The sequence below is a fragment of the Porites lutea genome, chromosome 10 (assembly GCF_958299795.1).
Source record: "Porites lutea chromosome 10, jaPorLute2.1, whole genome shotgun sequence".
Classification (NCBI taxonomy): Eukaryota; Metazoa; Cnidaria; class Anthozoa; order Scleractinia; family Poritidae; genus Porites; species Porites lutea.
This window is the reverse complement of record NC_133210.1, coordinates 25,574,891-25,597,334: the sequence shown is the minus strand read 5'-3', so window position 1 is coordinate 25,597,334 and position 22,444 is coordinate 25,574,891. Positions and strand designations below refer to the sequence as shown.

The following is a 22,444-nucleotide window of genomic DNA, read 5'->3' as shown; positions in this document are numbered from 1 at the left end:
CTTAACTGCCGATTCTGCGTTCCCATTTCCTTGACTGTGGCAGGGTGTCGATTTTGTACTGGTAAACCCGAAACGCGAGTATTCATGGCCGTTATCAGTTATGCATTTGTCTGGAATTCCGCATCGGGCAAAATTTCTTTTCATGGCTCGTATGACTATCTGCGCCTTGGAGAGCTTTATATATCTTCCGTAACATTTCAGGTCGCAAGGATGTAAGTACGATAACTTGATGAGACGTGTAAAGGATTCCATCATACACTGTGATGTTGTCTCTTGAATCCTAGTAAACTCTGATTTGCTCGGGCACTTTCTTTCTGAAGGCCATCCACTTAGCACCACTTTATGCAATACTGCTAGAACAGGATCTTTTGAACTCTCCTCTCTGATCTGGTTCATTGTTTCATATGTTACTCTATTTGCCCCCAGATCCATTTGTGCCAGTTCTACACGAAACACTTCGCACTCTTGCATGACTGTCGGGGTTGTGTCATTATGAACACTGGTGGCTGAGCGAGACAGTGTGTCTGCTATAAAAAGTTCTTTCCCTTTCTTCTAACGAACAGTGAACTAATATTTCTGCAACTTCAACGTCATTCTTTGCAATCTGTGGGGGGCTCTGCTCAAGGGTTTCTTAAAGATTGTCTCCTGGGGTTGGTGGTCTCAGTGGACTGTGATGTCATGTTTGCTGTACAAGTAGTAATGCCATTTATCCATGCAGGATACGATCGCAAGACACTCTTTCTCGATTTGAGCATAGTTTCTCTTTGTGTTGCTGAGGGTGTGTGAAGTGAAACAGACACGTCACAGGGTGCCCCTCTTGTAGTAAAACCCTACCCATTGCGTAGTTAGATGCATCTACTTGAATTGTCACTGGGAAGTGTGGGTCATAATAGCGCAGCGCGGTTTTTGAGGCGATCAGACGTTTAGCTGAGTTAAACGCTGTTTCGTGACTTTCAGACCATAGAAATACAGAGTCATCTTTGGTAAGGCCCCTCAATGGCAAGACTGTTTCGGACAGGTTGTGACAGAATTTGGACAGGTATTGGCACATTCCAGCTTTGTCGGCTGGAACTGGCATTTCTCTGATGGCGGCTACTTTGGCAGGATCGGGCTCCAGTCCTTTATGGGTAAGCTTGTTCCTCATGAAAGTGACAGATGGGCATTTGAACTGAAGTTTTTTCGCAGAGAGCCGTAGATCGTGTCCGGCACACTGCACCAAGTTTCGGTGGTGGTCGATGTCAGCGTCTTCCTTTGTGTCGCCACACCCATACAAGCAAATATCATCGGCGATGTTAATTACACCCCGTAGACCGTTTAAGAATTCATGCTGTTGCCGCTGGTATTCCTCCGGACCAGAAGTAATACTGAACGGCATGCGGTTATAACAATGGCGACCATTTGGCCCTTGAAACGTCTTGAGTGGAGAGGACTTTTCATCCAGTACAGTGGTGTGGAATGCTTCAGATACATCAACAATGGTGAAGACTTTGGCTTTTGTTTTTAAAGGAAGCTTCTCTTCGATGGTCGGTATCTTGTATTTGGATCTCTTAATCGCCTTATTTATTGTCTGGCCTGGGGCAAAGCAGATACGAAGTTTGCCGTTTGGTTTTTCTTTAACCAGCATGTTAGACAGCCATTCTGTGGGTTGGGTAACAGGCCTAATAATCCCTTCTCCAGAAAGCCTTTTCAGCTCTTCATTTACCCGGTCTAACTTTGCCACGGGCACTCGATGTTTTGGGGCATGTACAGGTGTAACAGAGGGGTCCAGCTCAATATGCACAGGTATCCTGGGGGGGTTTCCGCGCCCCGGTCTAAAAACATTAGTATACTGCCGTAAAATGTCCACCGCCGTTAGCATTCCGAGTGGGGGAAGTGTTTACGGAGTTTGCAGAATCTCGTCCTCAATTGCGTTTGTTTCGTCTGCATAAATCTTCAAATAATCCAGAGCCTGCGCATTCTTTCCGCTAAGAAGTGGTGGTTTGTCGCCCGGGACGTCCACAACAAGAAAATCTATTGTCTGTAGTCTGCCTAGTCTGCCTTTTCTGTAGCAAACTAGGGTCACTTGACCTTTTGGTCGCATTGTTTGGCTTCCATATGTGCAGATTCTGCTTTTGGTCTCTGACACCTTTAAATTAAGGAATAACTGGCTTAATAAATTGCTGGGTATGGTGTTGCAAGTGGAAGCTGAGTCGATTTGTGCTCTCACAATTTTCGACTTCCCGTCGTGAACAAGGTGTAAATGAGCGAAGAACTTCTTTGCAGGTCTACGTGTTGCTTTGCATTCTGCTATAAACGCCTCCTCATCTGCATCATCATCAACGAAATTTGACTGTTGCCCGTTGCCTACTTGCTTTCTTGTTCCCCCTTTACATGCACGAGCGAAATGATCAAGGATTCCCCACTTATTGCATCTCTTGCTAAACGCAGGGCAATGATGTTGACGAGGACTGGGATGGCTGCCGTGACACCAAAAACACAGTGGCGTTGGTGGAGCAGAAGTCTGATTCTCACGTGTGGATTTGTTCGTGACATTTACTTGCTCCGGCTGGGTGCTTCGGGCGGTTCTCATTAACTGGTTCGCAAAAGTAGTCGCCTCAAAGCTTTTTCCGATTTTAACAACTTCCCGCAACTTGACCTTGGTTTGTGCAGCATCTCGGTGTCTGTGGCCTTTACCGATTAGTTTTACACGCAGGGTTTCAGACGTTAAGCCGGCGATAAACTGAGTCTGGCATAAACTCGTCAGCGAAATGTCATATTCGCACTGTGAAGCTTGACTTCGCATACGGGTTTCCCAAGAACCGATCGATTCGTCTTCATTTTGCAGAAGGCGAAGAAACTTCTGTCTTTCACCGGACAACCCGATGCTTGATCCGTAATATTCTCTTAGGGCATTAATAATCAAGTGAAGTTTCGCCATATCTTCTGCTGAAAGCCCTAAACTGTATTTGTAGACCGCTCTGCTCGCAGGGGACAGTGACGCCCTAAGGCATGCCATCGCCTTCTCTTGTTTTGTCCATTTTGCAGCCTGTGACTCCTTCGACGGATCGAACCAGTTTTGCATGGTGCAGTAATCCTTCAGATCTTCGATGAATACCTCAATGTCGTGTTTGTAATCTCCCGTTGTTTTAAAATCTGGATAAAGGAGTGTTTAAAGCCATGGTTGCCAATAGATTTAAATCGTTAAGCCACGTAAATGCTGTGAGGGAGGAGAAAAAAATCCCACCGCTGCCACCATGTTAACGTGTCTGTTACATGTCCTAAACTGAATATTTAATGCGTTGGAATCACTAAACATGTACAAAATGTGCAAAGGTGTAAAGTATACAAAGGTCCGTGCAATAATATAGTAATAACATGTTGGTGCAACGAAGCATGTGATACAAGCGTTACGATGTTGGATTCGTTTGCACTTCTTTTTTAACATTGTTGGGCCCACGCACGCACACTACACATGGTATTCTTGGAGTTTATTGGTTGCATCTTTCCCACGATGTACTGCACAGGGATCCCGGTCGTCCAGTCGTCCCAGACGACTACAATCTCGTGCGGACGATTAAGATAACTTCATAAGTCGCCCTTCAGACGAGTGAGGTTGTGCTCAACCACAAAATCTATTCAAAAATTCTTATATGATTTTATACATTTTCCCTGTGTTCTGATTACTTCTCTAATCCACTTAAAACTTTGAGAATAATGGAGAATAGCAAGCAGCTTTTGTCTGCAATGAAATAAGTCTGGGCGCCATCTTTGATGGCGCAGCATTTTCTACGAAACGATCGCAGGCTCAGTTTTTTTGTGAAGTACTGCATTCAGGGACCATTCGCAGAAATCGTGACAGCAGTCATCAAGGCCTGGCGTTTTTTAGAAGGCGTTTCGTCGCCTTTGGCGGAAAAAAAGGGTGAAGCAGAAGCCGGTGCCTCATACGCTTTAAGATATTAAGTTTTTTTAGAAGACGTTTTGCAAAAAGGTGACGCATATATACGGCGGAAAACGCAAGCGCACCGTCTTGCCTTCATGGCAAACTGACCGATCATGGAAACTTGTGAAATGTAAATAAACGGTGTTTAGCCTAGGACAGTAGCCTGTTGTACTTAACAGTTTAGTTACAACCCTTTCTTAGTAAGTAACTATAACGGAAATAAATGCTAATCAGAAATGTTCAAGTTGCACACAATTTTTTCACCATTCTTTTAAGATTATAATTCTGTACTTTTGTGCGGGCGACCCAAATTGTAAACAGGCAAGTAGGCCATCAGGCTTACTTGCCCGGCTGACGACTCTAAGAAAACATGAATATGGATCCCTACTGCAGGTCCCAACATTGTTGGGAGTTGTTGCATCCGTTGGTACACCACTGCCAACAAGGACGACACAACTCCCAACATTGTTGGCCCAACGATGCTGGAAGTTGTTGGGTCCGTTTGCACGTATTTTTACACAGACTTTGGTGGACATGATTCGTACTGGCTATAAGCCAGTAAGCATAATGAATAACTTCTTTCATCATACTTACTACTTTTTTTTTTCTCTCCTTCTTAAGCTCAAGCCACAAGAGAAAAAAAGAAGTCGCCATATGGCTCGTTTAACATCAACTATGATTTCAACAAAACGTTTCAGTCGCACTAAATCCGCCGTGCTTGTTTTGGGTTTTATAATTTTATCAGCCAATCTTTATCTACTTCAAACTCTCTCTTGGTCAAGGACGCAAGAAAGAGATGTTCAAGAACCTCAGGGCACAAATGTAAAGCAAGCAATGCCAGTGACAACTACAAAGCGTGTCTCCGTGGGCGGTCTGAATGGATCGTGTCTGCAGAAAATGACTGAAGTGGATAGGGGAATTCTGCATTTCAAGAATATTACCATTCGACCACCGCTTGGACAAGCAAAAGTTCTTCAAGTCAAGTTAGAGTACCCGCAAGAAGAAGACGAATTTTTCCAACTACAAAGAGGTTTCTTTACACTGTATTGTGATCGAGATATTGACCAGGTAAAGGAGAAGCTTCATCAGGCGACCATCAATAACGCGTTATCTTCTTGGGGGCTAGCAGTGGAAGTTATCATTCCTTGGACTCCGCAGTTAATGGGAACAACTCACTTATTCAACACTGGTCATTATTTGGCTATTCAAAGGGTCGAATATGCCAATGTTTACTGGACAGTCATTGATCTTATGGATATTTTCATCACAACACAAGTTGTGGGGATAGCACCAGAGAGCCTCAACATCGTTCTCATGGACGCGCACCCTCCCACTTCGCTCGACCCCTTTTGGAGTGTGGTCTTTTCCAAGCTTATCAAACTCGGTAACGATAGCCTGTTTACAAATTCTAGCGGTGTTGTGTTCGAAAGCCTATTATGGCGTTACCCACGGGCTTACTGTCCTCTGCTAGATCGAAACGTGAACACTTTGAAGTACGTTCAGCCATTTAGGGAGTACGTACTGCAGCGGTTTGGCATCCCTGTGCATGCGAGGCCTCGCAACTGCAGCGAGGACAAAATAAAGGTCCTGCTCAACTTTAGAAGAGATTACCACAGTCACCCCAGGAATTTGGACGGAACGGTCGACCGCAAAATTGCTAATGAAAAAGACGTTTTAAAAGAAATGGAAGAAAACTTTCCTAACATCACCATTGTCGCAACTCAACTGGACTCGCTGCATTTGAAAACCCAGTTAGAGCTGGTTTCATCAGCAGACATTTTCTTTGGAATGCATGGAGCGGCCCATGCCTTCCCTATCTTCATGCCTCCGGGCGGAGCAGTTGTTGAAATGTTTAATTTTAACTCTAATAACTGGCATATGGGGAAAATAGCTGCGCTTTCGGGACATTCACATGTTGTTTGGGTAAGCACCGACGCCAAGGCGTACAACCAAAGGACAAGATCAACCACGATTCCCCCAGGTGTCGTAAAGGAACTTTTAGGAAAGGCAATCAAGAAAATTTGTGACTGATCAAGTTTCTATCGTTTTATGTTTCGTTTTCCCATTTCAGACCACGTGATGTTCTCCAGGGAATTTGCCTTTTGTCTTTTCATTAATTATGCACACATATGCCTATGGATGCACGTGTATAAGACAACATTTGAAAGAAACAGTTCTCACGTGGTCTGAAATGGGAAAACAAACATACAAGGTAAAAAGGTCTATTGTTTCTGTGGTCGTTACAAGAGACGCGCGGGTCAGTTATTGGCTAATTTGTCCTCCGACCCTAGTAACAGTCCCATAACTCTTTGCGATAGTTAACTCGATCGAGTCCCCTTGTCGTTTCTAAGGTGGCGATTGAGAAAAAGATCAAAGGCTCCTGTGAGCCAGCTCATGGATGAATTGGCTTAGTGTAGAAAAGACAGTTCAATAGTTAACAAAACCCCCAAAATGGGAATATATTCGTGACAATTTGTTTGTCGGAGCTGTATGTGAACAAATTAATTTTTTGAAACAATAAAAGATAACTTAACCAGTAGAATCCTGGTAACTCGAACTCTGAAGGGAAACTAAAATGCGTTTGAGTTAGCGAGGGTTCAAGTTATCGCGGTCGATTGCAAAGTTCAATGTGCCAGGTTAAAAATTGATAGTTACTTATTTCTCAGCACTTCAGGGTAAAGTGCAGTGAAAAATTACCCTATTTGATAAGAAACGGTAATATGATAGGGCATTTTTTATGATAAAACGTGATCCGTTTGTTGCACCGATTAAAATTAGTTCGAGTTAGCGGGGAATTCGAGTTATCCGAGTTCGAATTAACCGAGTAAAAATGACTAAAAAGTGGGGTAAAATCCAAGGGAAATTGGAGTAAGTTCGAGTTAACGGGGAGTTCGAGTTATCCGAGTTCGAGTTATTGGGGTCCTACTGTAGTTTGATCTAACCGGAAATTCCCAAACGTATTGTCGTCGTGCGCTTACAAAACGTGACAGGGTCAACTTTTGGTGCTTAACATGCTATTAAATAGCAGTAATTTTCTGTTTCTTAAAACTCGCAAAGCAAATTAAGTTTTAGTTTTGTGCCTGATATTGCATGAAAGGCCCCTCTGACTATCCATGTGAATATGTTTCTATTTGACGGGGCGATCCTCAAAAACACTCCATTTCTTCTAAGGAGTAAACGCGTGAGTGCGTGAGTAAGTGATCAAGTGCCATTCGACTTCCTCCAAAAGTTCAAGGAATGACTACGTCATCCTTGAGCTAAAAAGCAGACACATGAAAGCGCTGACTCAATTGACTACATGGTCTCAATCAGGCTAAACGACCAAGATGTGTTAACAGGTTTACAGGTTAAAAGGACAGTAATTTTGTTTCTCCACGCTGCGTTTAGAAACGACGATATTGCATTAAGCCGACAAGATACGATCTGTAGGAGAGGCGTAATGTATTTGGCTATTTAATCTGCTTCCTTAAATTGTAATTTATTGTCATGTAGAGCACCTACATTTCCGTTTTGAGGTATTTTTCACTACATAAAGCACTTCCTAAGTGTCCGTTGACGGTTTCAAAAGTGTCTGTTGTCCGTCTTAGAGATGTGTTAGTCTTACTGATAGAGGGTGTAGTTACGGGAAACTTAGGTCTCAAAACGGCAGGGACTAACGTGTCCGTCTTAGAAAGTTGTTTTGTAAAGTCTAACTTTCATACACGAATGCGCAAAATTAGGAAAATGTGAAAACGCAGAGCGGTTTCTCGAAACGGAAGGCTGTTTCGCCGAACACTGTTAGTATTAAAGCGTTAATTAACCACTAAACTCGACCCAATCATGGCATCCCGAGTCCACGCTCATAGAGCGTCTTGTATATAAAACAAAAGAAGTTGTCACCTTGTTTTTGGGTTCCACCGCTAATGAAATAACTGGATCTGGAACAAAAATCGGCTCCTAAAAGAAATGAAACAACATTCACACAAGTTATATGCACAAGTGTGTCTGTTCAGGTGGTTGGTATTATTAGTGACATGAAACTCGTGATGCGTAAACTGTTTTCACGCTTCATGCACAGTTCATGCACTCATTTTTACGCTTCTCGCACATTTGTCACGCCCTGCGCAGACTTTTCATACGTCATGCGCAAGTTTTCACAGTTCATGTAAGGTCTGAATTCGCCACTTGCACATCTCCCATAATGCACCTTATTTGCGCCCCCAAATTTTGCATAACCTTTGTCTTTCATTTCCCCAGGGTATTACAGCGGCCGTCCCAAGAGAATTTGAAAACAATGCTTATGCAAAACTTTGGGCGCCAAATAAGGTGCATTATGGGAGATGTGCGAGTGGCGTATCCTCGTCGTTGGCTTTCAGTGCAATTTTAACTGTTTCCAACATTTATAAATAAATTGCTTACCATGGACACTGGCTTAGCTCCTTCAAAAGTAAACGTGTCACCAGACGCGCATTCGACACCAAACAGAGCACAAATATCGCCCGCATTAGCCTCTTGCACATCCTTAAAAACAAGAACAAAGACACCTACATTTGTCAGCGGCAAAACTAGTTTCAAGGGCTCATTGTCATGTGATCATCTCTTTTGGACACGTGAGAAACACGTGAGCAATATGTGAGTAGTCACTTGACATAGACAATATTAGGGCGACGGAAGCTCAAACATTTTCATGATAAAAGACAAATAACTACATGTCATTGTCATGTGATCATCTCTTTTTTGGACACGTGAGGAACACGTGAGCAATATGCGAGGAGTTACATGACATAAAAGACTTGAGGACGACGACAGCTCAAATCCTAGATCCCAATAGGACAGCACCTCGTTTTCACAAATTTGGTTTATTTTCACGATGGGACACTCAATAATTTGTAAACAAGTATCACAGATTTTAACACACCTCCATGGTATCAGAGTGCATGCGCACTATTCTTGGCACCTTGACACGTTTTCCAGTCCTTGTGTTCACAATGTAACCTCCTCGCTTCAGAGAGCCTTGGTAAACTCTCAGGTAAGTTAGCTGACCAAATCGTCCTGCCTGTAACCAAGATAAGGATACGTCAAACAAGAATGAAAAAAAAACGTGCTTGAAAAACGGAGCACTGACTATGAACGTATCGCCACCATTTGCCAAAACATCTTTGTTCGGGAATGAAGAATTTTAAACATAAACTAATTATTCAAGCAAAAAGAAATCCCACTCAATCAAAAGGAAAGTCTCTGACACGTTTAGCCATGGTAGCGAGCGCCACAGCTCAGTGTCTCGTTCCCAGGCGTCTCTCTTTGCTCTGACACGGGACGAGGAGTGTTTATGGGAGGGATGCACTGCAACCGATCCATCGCATAAGGCCATGCGCTCTGTGATAGCAACATAACGTAACATCACCTTTATTTAAACCTCGGATTTACAGTGTAGCTGTAAAAGCTATTCTCCGAGAAAAAGCAAATAATAATAACAATAATAATGATAATAATAATGATAATAATAATAATAATTCTAAAAGAAAGGAAAAAGAGAATAGAACATAAACATAAGAGGAAACGAATGAGAGAAATTAAAATTAGAAATTAACGACTCATTATGTACACGTAATATTATACTTGCTGAAACGAAATTTGACGCACATTGAAAATTAAACTCCTAAAAGAATGTCATTGACCTCAGGTCCTCAGTGAGTCCGTTCCACATAGTTGTTCGGATGCATATCTAAAGGAGTGATGCCTTGGACAAGGATACAGGCTTCTCACTTTAAAACGAGGACTACCGCAATGATATAGGATTTTGTTTTCTTGTACAAGTAAAGACTATGTCGCTTAAATTTCGCTGGCATTACTTAAATTTGAACACTAAATTCTGGAAGTTGTAGGTAACGCCTTCGTGAAGTGAGTTGTTTCAGCCATCCAGTTCTTGCTGTGATCCTTAGTTCAAGACATTTCATCTACGTTTGGTTTCAGCTTCTCATTTACACTTCTCAGTATAGATAACTTATTCTATTATTCTTCAGATCAAAAGGCGGGTCCTTTATCGTAGGAACGCTAGTAGCCACAGTATTAATTTTGGAGCCTTTTCTCACGATCTCAAGTAGTAGATCTCTCTTATGAAACAGGATGAATACGAAAAAAATCTCACCTCAAGTTTGAAAGCCAGACCAACAAATGGGTGATCAGAACTTATTTTGCTGTTAAGCTCAACTTTTTCGTTGGCACTGTAAATAAAAATAAATTAGTTGTACGTACAGGGAAGGCTGTTGCGAATACTAACCAATGGGGACTTTAAGATCCAACGACGCGACGGCAACGAGAACGTCGCTTAAATGTGAATTTGCGTTCCTTCAGTCTCAACAGCGATTATTCCTACCCACTTACTTTGTCAAATGTAGGCGGACCCTCCTGAAGGTGAATTTCAGGGGACCATAGCCAAGTTTAGAAAGAGAAATAAAATTTCGTCGTTGCTTGTTTACGTCCTTCACAAACGCCAAATGAGGCATTTTCACGTCGTATTCGTGCAAAAACAGGAAAGAAATGTACAAAAAAGCAAAATATCCAAAAAACGCAAAATTAGGCATCTTCACGTAGTAGTCGTGCAAAAATGGCAAAGAAATGCGAAAATAAAAGCGTGATGCACGTGCAAAGTTGTTGTTTTGCTTATTAAACCAATCATGTTTTTTTGACGTTCTCGTTGCCGTCTGCGTCGTTGGATCTTAGAGTCCCTAATGTAAAAATGAAAAGGCTGGGTTTCACTAGCGACGAAGTCGCAAGGGGAGTACAGTCATACGTTCAAAGAAATCAGAGTGGCAGGAATCAAAACGTTTCAGGGGCACCCAAAGACGGTTTCCTCCTACATACATTGACAACACTTTTCAGGCTATCCTGAGCACTTTTAGATCTCTACAAATGCATTCCGAGCGGCGCTATAAAATTTGTCTCTGTTACAGTGCAGGTCATCCTGGGGGAACGTGATTCTTTTCGAAATTACAAAGGCTTCAGCATTATTTTCCCGAGGATTTTAAATGCAATTTAACGTATTACGAAGGTGTGAATTTTTCTGATTCCTCTCTCCATCACACTTTTGAATCCGAAAATTTTAGGTTTCCTTTTTCCTTCGAAGAATAGCTTAACTTGGGGAGTGAAATGTGAAAAATTAAACTTCAGAAAATCGTCACGAATTTATTAGATGTCATCTCATCATGAGCTTCGATCAAAATTGTAAATGAAAAGAACGGTCATCTGGCAATTTTTTGCGGTTCTCAAGTAATAGAAAATTCTAGACAATATTTGCTTCTTTGAACAGATATTTTACAGAAAACAGTCGTTGGGTGCCCCTGACGTTTCCATCAATGGAATCCGTCACTTGCGATCTAATCATAAAGAAAGCTCCAAATAAAAAAATCACAGTGCTTGTTCCTACTAACAGTGATTGCGTTAGCTCTTCGGCTTCCTCATTTGACTTAGCCTGAGAAAACAGCCGACATTTGGCGACGCTACCACCGGATTCCCCGCCAAATGACATCTGAGAAACGAGCGCAGAAATTCCATACTGATGACGCGTCACTACCCAGATCTGGGTAGTGCTTCTCATTGGTTGAATGAAATTTTCCAAGCGGCACGACCAATCAGAAGCACTACCCAGATCTGGGTAGTGACACGTCATCAGTTTGGAATTTCTGCGCTCGTTTCTTAGACGTCATTTGGAGGGGAAACCAGTGGTAGCGTCGCCAAATGTCGGCTGTTTTCTCAGGCTACTTTTGACTTCGACGATCTAGTTTTCACTAGGTCGTAAGCGGAATCGGAACGCTGTATTTACTTGATTATAACGCTGGTTGCTTCTTATTACAGCTCTTAATCATTCATCCAATGAATACATACTGGGTAAGAGAGAACAGACGCACAGCAAAATGGACATGGAATTCATTAAAGCATCTGTTTAATTTAAGAGAACTATATCTTAAACGATGCATTGAGAGCCGATTATCGCGAAGACAAAAACAATAACTAAATTTGCTGCTATTTTGCAATAAATGATAAGGTGTACAATGTAGTTTCCATCCTTCTTATCTTGTATTATTGACAACTTACTTTTCAGCATCGAGGGCAAAATTTTTCACCTCACTAGGGTCTGGTAAGTAGTCGACGACACCATCTAAAAGAGGCTGTGGGAGTAGCAGAATATAGAGCTTTAGATTATGAACGACTATGAGTACGAGATTTTCTCAATACTAGGTAGTGCGCGCGCGTGAACCAACGTCGTTTTGGCGCGAAAACGTGAAAACGTGATAGCCGTCGCCATTCTACGACGAGTTTTAGTGAGAATGTCGTAGTGGCAACAATAAGTTATCAAATGTTAGAGGTTTTACCATTTTGCGATCGGGAGAGGGCTTAATCTCCTTCAATAAAAATAACCATGTTAACTTTTCTGATGACAAATAGTAAAATGAGGCTTTCCTGGGTGTCTATTTTTTGAGAATACGGGAAAAAAAAACTTTACGCAAATCTCTTCCTAATAGCCCCTGTTATTAATTTTGATACTGAAATTGAGAGTGGAAAGAAAACAAAATTTATTATGCGTAACAGACCTGTACTCCCTTGTTCTTCAGGGCTGATCCAACAAACACTGGTGTGAACGCTCTCTTTATAGTGGCTCGACGAATGGCAGCCTATCAATCAAAACACCAAAAGAGCTGTTTTAAAAATTCCACTTAATTACAATGTTTACACCCAAGTGTTAATGCATCAATGACGTCAATCATACACAACATTAAAAAAGGCAATACCCTAGACAAGCTAATACAGGCAATTGGCAGCCTTATCAAAATCAATTCACCACAGAGCTGTTAAAAAGACTCTTTTAGCTCGAACGCTTCTTTGTCCTAAGACATTAGGTCACGTGATGTTCTCAAGATAAATCGCCCTTTGTCTTTTCTTAAATAGAGAGAAGTTTGACGTCACGCTACCATGGTAGCAAAATTTCTGGATCACAACAATGGGGAGTTTTTGCAGTGGCCACCGCGAACAGCAAAAAAACAATGGATTTAGATTGGCATAAAACAACTTTGCACGTGCATGACGCTTTTTTGTATATTTCTTAGTCGTTGTTGCACGACTGCGACATGAAACTTCCCAATTTCACGCGCCTGTTTTATGGAGTAGGTGAGCGCAACACAAAAATTGTCTTTGTCTTTTTCTAAACTTAGATACCGTCCTTTCGGATTTAACCCAGAAAATGTCGCTAACGTTTGACTAATTAAATGAAATTAGATAGGATCGATGAACTTTGAAACAGTGCAAATCCACTTTTTAAGTGACGTTTTGGTTTGTTGTCATCCAGAAATTTTGCCACCACGGCAACTCGACGTAACGACTTCTGTCTATTATGCATACCGTATTTCTTCGAATAAGCACCCACGCTGTAAAAAGTGCTCCCTCCTAAATAAGCGCCTACCTCGTAGGCCGTAATATCAAACAAGCACCCCCCTCGAATAAGCGGAAAATAAATATTTCGCCAAAGTAAAATTAAAATTTGTTGAAAGTCTTTCTCCTCTGCAGTAGCGTTGCAGTTCTCTATCAACTGAGCAATGAAGACTAATGAATTTGGAGCAGTTCAATTTGCTCATCTCTGTAAAAATTGGGCTCAACCTGCTTGAAAGCAAATAATTATATTGTTATTGCATTGTATATACATGTACATGTATACTAACAATTAGTTGTTCTTCTGTTGGCTGGATCTCTTCCAAAAACATTTCACCAAGAACATCATCAACATCGGCGACAGTTTCTAGGGTAATAAAAAAGAATTATTTTGATTAAAGTGGTGGCAGATCCAGGGAGGAGGGCGAGGCTTCAGTGGCGGGGGGCGGGGGTGTGGGGGAGCTTAGAGTTTTCCCGACATGCTCCTATCAATCCAAAATATACTTTTATCATATAGGTAAGACACCTTCAAAGTGAAATAATTGTCACTACTTAGGAAAAGCATGCAACATTCATTGGGTAGCTTAATCATTTAGGATTAGGATTGAACTTCAGCTGCAAAACTATAAAAATACACCATTATTAACTTAATCATTACCATTTTCTTTTTTTTGTTCAGACACTGACTTTTGCTACTGAGAGAAAACGTGAGACTGACTGAAAAGTTGGAAGCTACCACCAGCACATGTACCTAAGCAAACCTGACTTTCAACCTGGGACAAGCAAGGTTTTCATTTTCAATTCTAGTAGTAGGAAAAAGGTGTAATGTTACAGGTGAATATTTTGAAAAAGGCTTCACATCTGAATAAAAACTACTCACAGGCTACCAAACATTAGCTGGAGAATTCTGCATGGTAAATGGAGAAGTCTCCTATTTCCATTGCCTCATGAACACCCTGACAAGTTTGGAACCCCACTATCAAGTTAATTAATTTGAAGGATTTCTCCTGCCGCTAAGTTGTAGCACGGCTACACATGTGAACGTTCAAATTCAAGAATCAATCACATTAGCAATAAGGCAAGGTATAACATTATTGTTATCATTTAGTTTTACCGATTAGTTCCTGTCTTCTCTTTGTGCACTCTTCAATCATATCTTCAGGAATAAATCCTTCCTCTACCTGGGACCTACACGAGGATGTACAAGATTGATAGTTGACTTAAAATAGGTACATAGCCTCCTGTGCAAACATTCTTAGGGACTATAAAGCGTATCTAAATTGAGAGGTACAGGTGTAGGACAACCCACTGACCAGTCTATACTCATTGATTGAATACCCCTTAAGTAGAACTTGTGAGCTAAAAAGCAATGGCGGCCATTAACTGGAGATGTGTTTGAAGCAAGCATCCTGCGTCTTTGCAATACATCATACAAATGATGCTACTATGAGTCTTTTTCGAGGTTTTCCTTCACTCTATCTAAAAGTTCAAACCTTTTGATGAGTGTTTTCCCTTCCAAAACTATTTTCTTCCAAACATAACCCCCCCTCTCCATTATAAAGCCCTCCTTCAAAGGTGCTTTAAATAAATACACCCCCTCTCCCCGGAATTATGCAGGATTTACGGTATCTACTAATAAAAGAACAGCGGCAACAATCATGCTTGATTAACAAACTTAACAATAAACCTTGTCTTGCTGGCTTTACATGAACTCACCCCTGATGTCCTACAAAGTAGTAAGCTTTCCATCGCACAAGATCAATAACACCTTTCAGTTCTGATTCTACACCAATTGGCAACTGAGCAAAGGCGGCTGTGTGTTGTAACTTTGCTCTAAATAAATCAAAGCTCAGATGTTACAATGTAGACAATTTGATGCTGATTTTGTCAGAGTAAAAGAAAACAATAGTTCATAACTAAAACTAATAAACCCACTGATGTTTTCAATTTACAAAAAAGTTGATGAACTATTTATGATTAATTATCTATAGACTTTTCCATGGCTTTTGTCAACTTTTATTATGGACTACATGTAGGTTAAGAAAAAATGCACTGACACTGCTTGAAAGAATGCCTTGAATAATAACATTGTAAACTCGCCAAGTTTCAAAGCAAAGGGATGGTGCATCTGCAAAGTCACAGCATTCTATCCTTTTTAGTTAATTGTACAAAGTGATAAAGAATCCTGGCATTTAGCCTGATAAAATTAACAGCTAACATTTCACCACATACACTATGCTAGTTTTCCTGCAAAATGACACCTAAGGAACTCCATGCTGATGACATGTCACTACCCAGATCTAGGAAGTGCTTGTGACTGGTTGAATCAAATTTTTCTTATTATGACACAACCAATCAGAAGCAATACGCAGAACTGGGTGGTGACACCTCACCAGTAAAAAATTAGTTCACATTCCTCAACATAATTTCACATGGAAACCAGTGGTGGTATTGTGAAATGTTGGCTGCTTTTCTCAGGCTACCCAGCTATTTATCTAGTGACTCAATATCATTATCGTTCAATGCAAATTGTTCTTCCTTTTCATTGGCCGAAAGCCCACCAAGTGACGTGCAAATAACTGCATACAAAATAATAATGGTCTGCTCATGCGCAATATTGTCTAACCATGTTTGGCTCGCAGCAAATAATATTCTACTCACGCGTAAATAAAACCACACTTTTCTCCTCCTTGCGATCACTCTTGCGTGAAAAATGGCAGATTGCTTTGCTTCCCAAAGATATTCATTAAGAAGCAAACGTAGTGATCGAATGATAAAACAATGATTTTTGAACTCAGTTATCGCAAAATATCGTGATTTGTCAGTGTCTCGCAGAGCAATTATTATTTGCCAAAGCCGAAAGATTTGCTCAGCACTGAAAAATCATGATATTTTGCTAAACCTCCTCCAATAATTGTTAATTACAGTCATTAAGACAATCGAGCATTGACTCTGAGTGAGCAAAATGTGAGACAGGCTTGTCCTTTGGGCAAGCTGGAATTCAGGCTTTTTTCAAGCACTGTTTATGACTGTACATGTACATAACTTATAGGTGACTTTGAAAAAAGTCAAGCTTGGTGCACTGGTTTACCTGATCTGACTGAGGACATGAGATGGGTTTGCTCCCATTCTGGCACAAGAAGAAAAAGAGGACAAGGCGTATGAAAAATGTATTAAATGTATTAAACCTTATAATGAAATATGTACATGGTCCAATATTGTTTAACCTACAATGTATGAATCTGGTACTTTAAAATGACTGTCACTGAAAATACAGATTCATGCCACATAAAGTACAATCATGTAAAATTTTTATGGGTATTGGGAGAAAATAATAGGGACTACATGATTCGCTACGGAGAGGTGCTACTATGGTTACATGAGGTCAAAATCACATCTGGTGACTTCACCACCCTAGTTGAAGTGCGGCTTTCCCACCGGACATAACCTTGTTTTCTGGTACCACAAAATATCAGTTAATTGTCACATAGTGAAGAGTACAGCAATTAAGGCACTTTTCTGTACCAAACAACAAGGCTACAGCCAGTGTGAAAACCATACTGCAACTCAGGTGGTGACATTACAAGAAGTGACTTTGACCTCATGTCATGGTAAGAGTACCTCAGTCTCCGTAGCGAATCTTTAAGGCCCTAATTTCAATAAAGAATACGGGAGAAATAAAAGGCAAAAATATTTAGTGAGCATAATGCTACATCTTTCACGCTTTCTAACCTGTCCAGTTTATTGATGAAGGCAATACAAGGTACATTGTAACGCTTCATTTGACGATTTACAGTTAATGTCTGACTCTGTTGGATACAAAAAATAATGTAAGCAAAAAAATTGTGAAATAAATGGCTCCGGGAAATGTCCACAAAAATTATATAGAAGCCCTATCAGTTTAGCAAAGATCACAGCTCTAAAATAACATAAATGCATTTTGAGGGAAAGGGTCTCTTCAAAAGGAAAGAAGAAGATAAAGTTAATGTTGAAAATTTATAGAGTATTTGTTTTGTTATAATTACACATGTATTATACTTGGCTTAAATTTGAATTCATTTATTTTAAACTCACTATTATAAATTATCATACCCAAAGACAAAAGAAAAGAAAATTTACACCAAAGATAAAAAAACACAAAAAAAAACCCCTCAAGTTCATAATTAATCCACATGAGCAGAGTTGAGTCTTGATTCAAGTTGCATGGCAAATTCCAGAAGGGGAATGAGATACTTTTCTGGAAATATTCACCTACACTGTATACGGAAATTTCACAAAATGTGGCCGAGATTTCAAACTAATATTGATCTGCCCCAGAAATGCATGAATTGCACAATACAATGTATAAAATAATGTTACAGATCAAAATTTGATTTCAGGTTAAATTCTTTTTAACCTCAATCATATTTGTGTCCTAGCCCTAATTATTCATGAATTGGGACTAGGAAACAAAGGAAATTGAGAATCAACCTAGGTTAATTCAAATTAACCTGAAAATCAAATTGGATCATGTCCTGTAACAGATATGCAACTCAGCAAAGGCATGCCATTAAAAAATTTAATAAAGCTGGTAACATTCATTAATTAAGGCACTTTCTGCAGTGTGTGTATATACATGTTTCACGTACATTAATGGTTAGTAGAGCTTTAATGATGAACAAACCTGTACTCCACCGACTGCACATAACACTAAAATAGCTCCATCAAGAACTCTGAGTGATCGCTCAACCTCTACAGTAAAATCCACATGCCCTAGAATTTCAAAGGTAATTACATGCACAAGTCCATTTACACGTATAATGTTAATTTGCCATTTTTACAACCTACAAAATTTCGCACACTATGCAGTTTTGCTGTCTGTAGGATTATCCAGTGTTACGCAGGGACATCAAAAGAGGGCAACTTCCTCTTTTGCACTTGATCCTTTCAACCCAAGACTATAAAGTTAAGATGAGATGATAAATTTGTCATTTTAACTCTTGCATCTGTTATGGAGATAAAATTATGTGGTGTAGCCATTCAAATGAATGAATAATATTTAGTGCTACCCCATTTCAGACCTATGCTGCAATTCTCAAGGAACTAAAATAAAATGATACATACTCAGACTCCAGTTAAATTAAGGTAGAACAAATAAACCTTCAGGACCAATTTCAGACCCAAATGTTTTAAAAAACTTTTTTGAACAGATGATACCCTTTAGTGCCCCCAAAACTGGTAAGTATAACAGCTCAATAAAGAGAGTACCGCCCATCCCCTTCACGTGGGAACCATGTACAATATTGTATGTGTAATGCAACTTGTACAACTTACCAGGAGTGTCAATGATGTTGACGTTCATGTCTTTCCAGGTTACATATGTAGCTGCTGACTAAAGTTGAACATTAATTTAGAGTGTAAGATGAAGACAGTGTACTTTTAATAAGTTACTATTGCTTAAGACTACACTTAAATGCCATTTTTGTCTAATCATCTACCTATCAAATGAATGTACAAACAGTCTGCATGTTAACATCTGAACCATATACATAGCATTACATTACTTTAAATTAATTTCCCACCTGAATAGTGATCCCTCTCTGCCGTTCAAGTTCCATAAAATCCATTGTGGCTCCCACATTGTCTTTGCCACGCACCTAGTCACATCGGGAAAACAAGGTCAGGGGTCAGGTAAGTCAGTAACAATACAGCAATCCACATTAAATACTTTAGATAAAAGAATACATCATTGTAGACAAAGAACTTTTTGGATTCCCAGGAAGGGCATTCTGACTTCTTGAACACTTAAAAAAGAATCAAATATCCAACCCTCTAATACAAAAGTCCATCCCCACAATTTCTTGCTCTCGTTACTTCGATAAACATTTTGAATAACAAAGGTGACTTCTGTAGTTGTTGCTTTAGTAGCAATAGTATTAATAAAAAAATGTCTTGGACATTAATTTTTGAAGGACAAAGATTCACTATTTCAATGGAATTCACTATTGTTTAGACCTACTTGCAGACCTGCCAACCCCTGATAAAGGAAAATCTGGAGACCCATGAAAAAAAATCTGGAGATTCTATAAAAAATAGTGAGATTCTATTTTTTTCCCGATCAAGATTAAACAAACCCCTTTTCCATTGAGGAAAGTCATTAACAGTTTATTTAAATGTTTTATTTAAATGTTTTATACGATTGTGATCGCTTTCCCGCGCTGAACTTACAAAGACTACTGGGAAACTCAACATGGGAGACGCCTGGGAATTAGACCTCGTTCCCAGGGCCTACTCCCCTTTCAAAATGGCGGACAGACACGAAGGAAAACGATTAAGTTTATTGAACACAAGCAAAAATCACAGCTGGGTACAAAAAAGTAAGAACAGTGTTCTTCTTTATTAGTTTTTCACTTTATGGCACAAGCATTCCTCGTTAATTTCCCATTTTTATTCTGATTCAACAACTTAAATCATTTCAGAATGATTTTTCCCAAAACCCGTGAGATTGAGGAGCCTTGTCGTGAGACCGTGATAAATGACAAAAAATCGTGAGACTCACGGCAGAACCGTGAGAGTTGGCAGGTCTGTACTTGTATATGTTGCAGTTGATTTTTTATTTCAGTTAATTTTTGTTTTTCCTTTGTTTTCAATTCATTAGCATACATTACCATACCCTAAAATGATGGAAAAATAAAAATTAACTGAGATGCAAAATTTACTACAACTTATATAATACAGGGTATTGTAACAACATGTATTTTTGAGGGATGTCTGGGTAAAATTCTGACATGCAAAATGGCCTTGAAACAGTGACACCAGGCAAGATGAAATGGCGACAAATGAAACAAAGATGGGTTGAATACTGACAGGGATGTAGCCTACTCCTCGACATACCCCGCCCCCCTCCCCTAACAGGGCCTCATTGTCAATGAATGCAGCCTTACATGTATATGTACTTCCCACTTACAAAATGCTCTGTTAGAATACAAAATACACAAAGCTATAGACTAGGTAACTTACCTCATGCATGTGACTTATTCGACCAGTATAAAACAACAAACGCTCAGTGAGAGTGGTTTTTCCTGAGTCTATATGTGCAGATACACCAATATTTCTGATAGCTGAGACATCCTTCTGTTTAACAGAAGAAAGTTAAAGAAGGAAAAATTCTCAAAAATTTATTTACAGTAATTTTAATTAATTTAAGCGCTCAACTTCAAAAGTAGCCTACTAGACCATCACCTGAACTACATCTGTAGTACAAAATAATTATTCCTACACAACATGTACATTGTAGTAAAAACTTAGAGCCACAAGTCACACAGGACTAGTACGTTTTTCTATAAAAATTAATGTTAAATGAAGGATGGAAGGATGAAAAAAAAAACACAATCTTTATCCTGTATATGTTGTTTCAATGCTTTCTTAACAAAGTTATAAAAACAGAAGACAAACATGGGCAAGAAGTCTGTACGTTGTGGTATCATGAAGTCACATATCAAACTGTCAAATAATCAATTTATTGCCATAATGCAGTCAGGACCATCTACATGTACATGTACCACAGATTTTCACCAAACTTGTAAATCTTCAGCTCTACAAGTGATGCATTCCCCTCATCCCTTATTGCGGGACATTTTTTTACCATGAAGCAGTGAGTACATTAGCTTTCAGACTCTGTCACCACAAAGCTACAGCTGTGTAGGGAAAGACTAATGGAGAGTAACACCATTTTTATTCTGGTCTTGCATTCTAGGATCAGCAGCGTTGAAAGCATCCTACATCTAGCATTATTACCAACCTACTGGTTATTTCTAAAAATCTCAGAGAAACTTACAGAAGCTCCTGATGATAACAGACGTCTTGTCACAACATGTGCCTGATGAAATTAAGGATACACACTTTTAAAGGCATTTTCTGTTAAAGACTTCTTTTAAAATTAAGTAGCTGGGTATCCAGGAAGGGTTCTTGATACCAGGCATTTAGTTAAACTCATAGAGTTTTGGTAAGAAATCATCATTCAAGACTATAGTTTAGACTGCATGAGTTAAGGGACCGTATATATAAAAAACTTAGGAAGAAAATGTCTCAACCAAATGGCAAATTTATAACTTTAGACATTTTAGGGAGGGGCAAGTTCATCCTCTTTCACCCTATCACCATCCAAAGCTGTGAAAACATTTTTGTGAATTTGCAAAGATACTTTGGGTTTGGAACCACTTGAGTTCAGTTCCCAGTGGATGGAAACGCTTTTGTTCAAGTCAACCACTAAATAGATGTTGCATGGGACCACCAAACTAGCAATATCTTCACTATACGTCTGACCAGCAGCTTATTTTTCAGGACACTGAATGGCTACCAAAAGCCTGAATGTTTCTTAAGTTTAGTGATTAGGGTTAGGAAACTGAGTGAATTAAGGTAAAGTTCAGTTCGACCTGCATAAAATGAACCTTGTTTATTCACTCAGTTTCCTTGCCCCAATCAGTAAATTTCGGAGTCACTTGGCGTTCGGCAGCCGTTCATCGTTCTGCAAAATACCTCTGCGTTGTCTGACATCAAGTTAAATTGTTGATGAATATTCGGTTACAGTTCCGATCCCTGTCAAATTAGTGGAAAAAACATGGAAGAGCCCATTTTAATGCTTTCTTTGATCCCGGTCAAATAAACTAAGACAACATTACATTAACACGAAATGATTGTACCACAGGATTTCATTTACGCCGACAACAGTTCAAACCCCATAAACAACAAAACAGCATTGCATAACGCCGGCAAGGTTTAAGTTAACCATACACATGAAGAGACGAAGAGTGTCACTGTAAATAAAGAAATGATCAGAAGGAAGGAGGAACCTTACTTGACGATGAAGAAGACAACGTCCACATCGTTGAATGAGAAGTGTTGTGAAACCCATTTTTTTTTTTTTCGCGTTAAAATATCATGGTAGGCAACTCTTAAACTACGATTTTACGATTTTTGGCGAATTTTCCCCAGGCGCACGTGAAGCAGCGTGCGCATTGATTTCGTGGTAGGTACCGCTGACCAACCAATTTCGTCTCATCTCAGCCGAAGTGACTGGACACTCACCCGTCCGTCCATTCACCCAGATCAGAAAAGTCTCGAATTGCAGTCCGTCTTTTTTCT

At 39.9% G+C, this 22,444-nt stretch overlaps 3 protein-coding genes across 3 annotated transcripts in view; 1 reads left to right on the top strand and 2 right to left on the bottom strand.

Moving 5' to 3' along the window:
- Positions 1–22,269, bottom strand: part of LOC140951317 (elongation factor G, mitochondrial-like) — a 51,053-nt gene extending 28,784 nt beyond the window's left edge. The window contains exons 1-17 of the mRNA XM_073400569.1: positions 22,158–22,269; positions 21,138–21,179; positions 20,321–20,434; positions 18,883–18,957; positions 18,635–18,692; positions 17,985–18,073; positions 17,054–17,130; positions 16,413–16,451; positions 15,038–15,154; positions 14,436–14,509; positions 13,612–13,688; positions 12,490–12,570; positions 11,993–12,066; positions 10,047–10,122; positions 8,817–8,954; positions 8,318–8,419; positions 7,799–7,855 (exon numbers count right to left, since the gene is read on the bottom strand). Coding sequence (XP_073256670.1) covers positions 7,799–7,855; positions 8,318–8,419; positions 8,817–8,954; positions 10,047–10,122; positions 11,993–12,066; positions 12,490–12,570; positions 13,612–13,688; positions 14,436–14,509; positions 15,038–15,154; positions 16,413–16,451; positions 17,054–17,130; positions 17,985–18,073; positions 18,635–18,692; positions 18,883–18,957; positions 20,321–20,434; positions 21,138–21,179; positions 22,158–22,214 — 1,347 coding nt within the window. The 5' untranslated portion in view covers positions 22,215–22,269. The remainder of the gene's footprint in view (positions 1–7,798; positions 7,856–8,317; positions 8,420–8,816; positions 8,955–10,046; positions 10,123–11,992; positions 12,067–12,489; positions 12,571–13,611; positions 13,689–14,435; positions 14,510–15,037; positions 15,155–16,412; positions 16,452–17,053; positions 17,131–17,984; positions 18,074–18,634; positions 18,693–18,882; positions 18,958–20,320; positions 20,435–21,137; positions 21,180–22,157) is intronic.
- Positions 1,877–4,455, bottom strand: LOC140950806 (uncharacterized). The gene is made up of 2 exons (XM_073400027.1): positions 4,263–4,455; positions 1,877–3,132 (listed from the first exon to the last, which is right to left on the bottom strand). The coding sequence occupies exons 1-2, from the start codon at positions 4,453–4,455 to the stop codon at positions 1,877–1,879; spliced, it is 1,449 nt and encodes a 482-aa protein (XP_073256128.1).
- Positions 4,726–6,055, top strand: LOC140951042 (uncharacterized). Its single transcript, XM_073400265.1, has one exon. The coding sequence runs from the start codon at positions 4,754–4,756 to the stop codon at positions 5,948–5,950; it is 1,197 nt and encodes a 398-aa protein (XP_073256366.1). The 5' UTR covers positions 4,726–4,753; the 3' UTR covers positions 5,951–6,055.
- Positions 22,270–22,444: the final 175 nt, after the last annotated feature.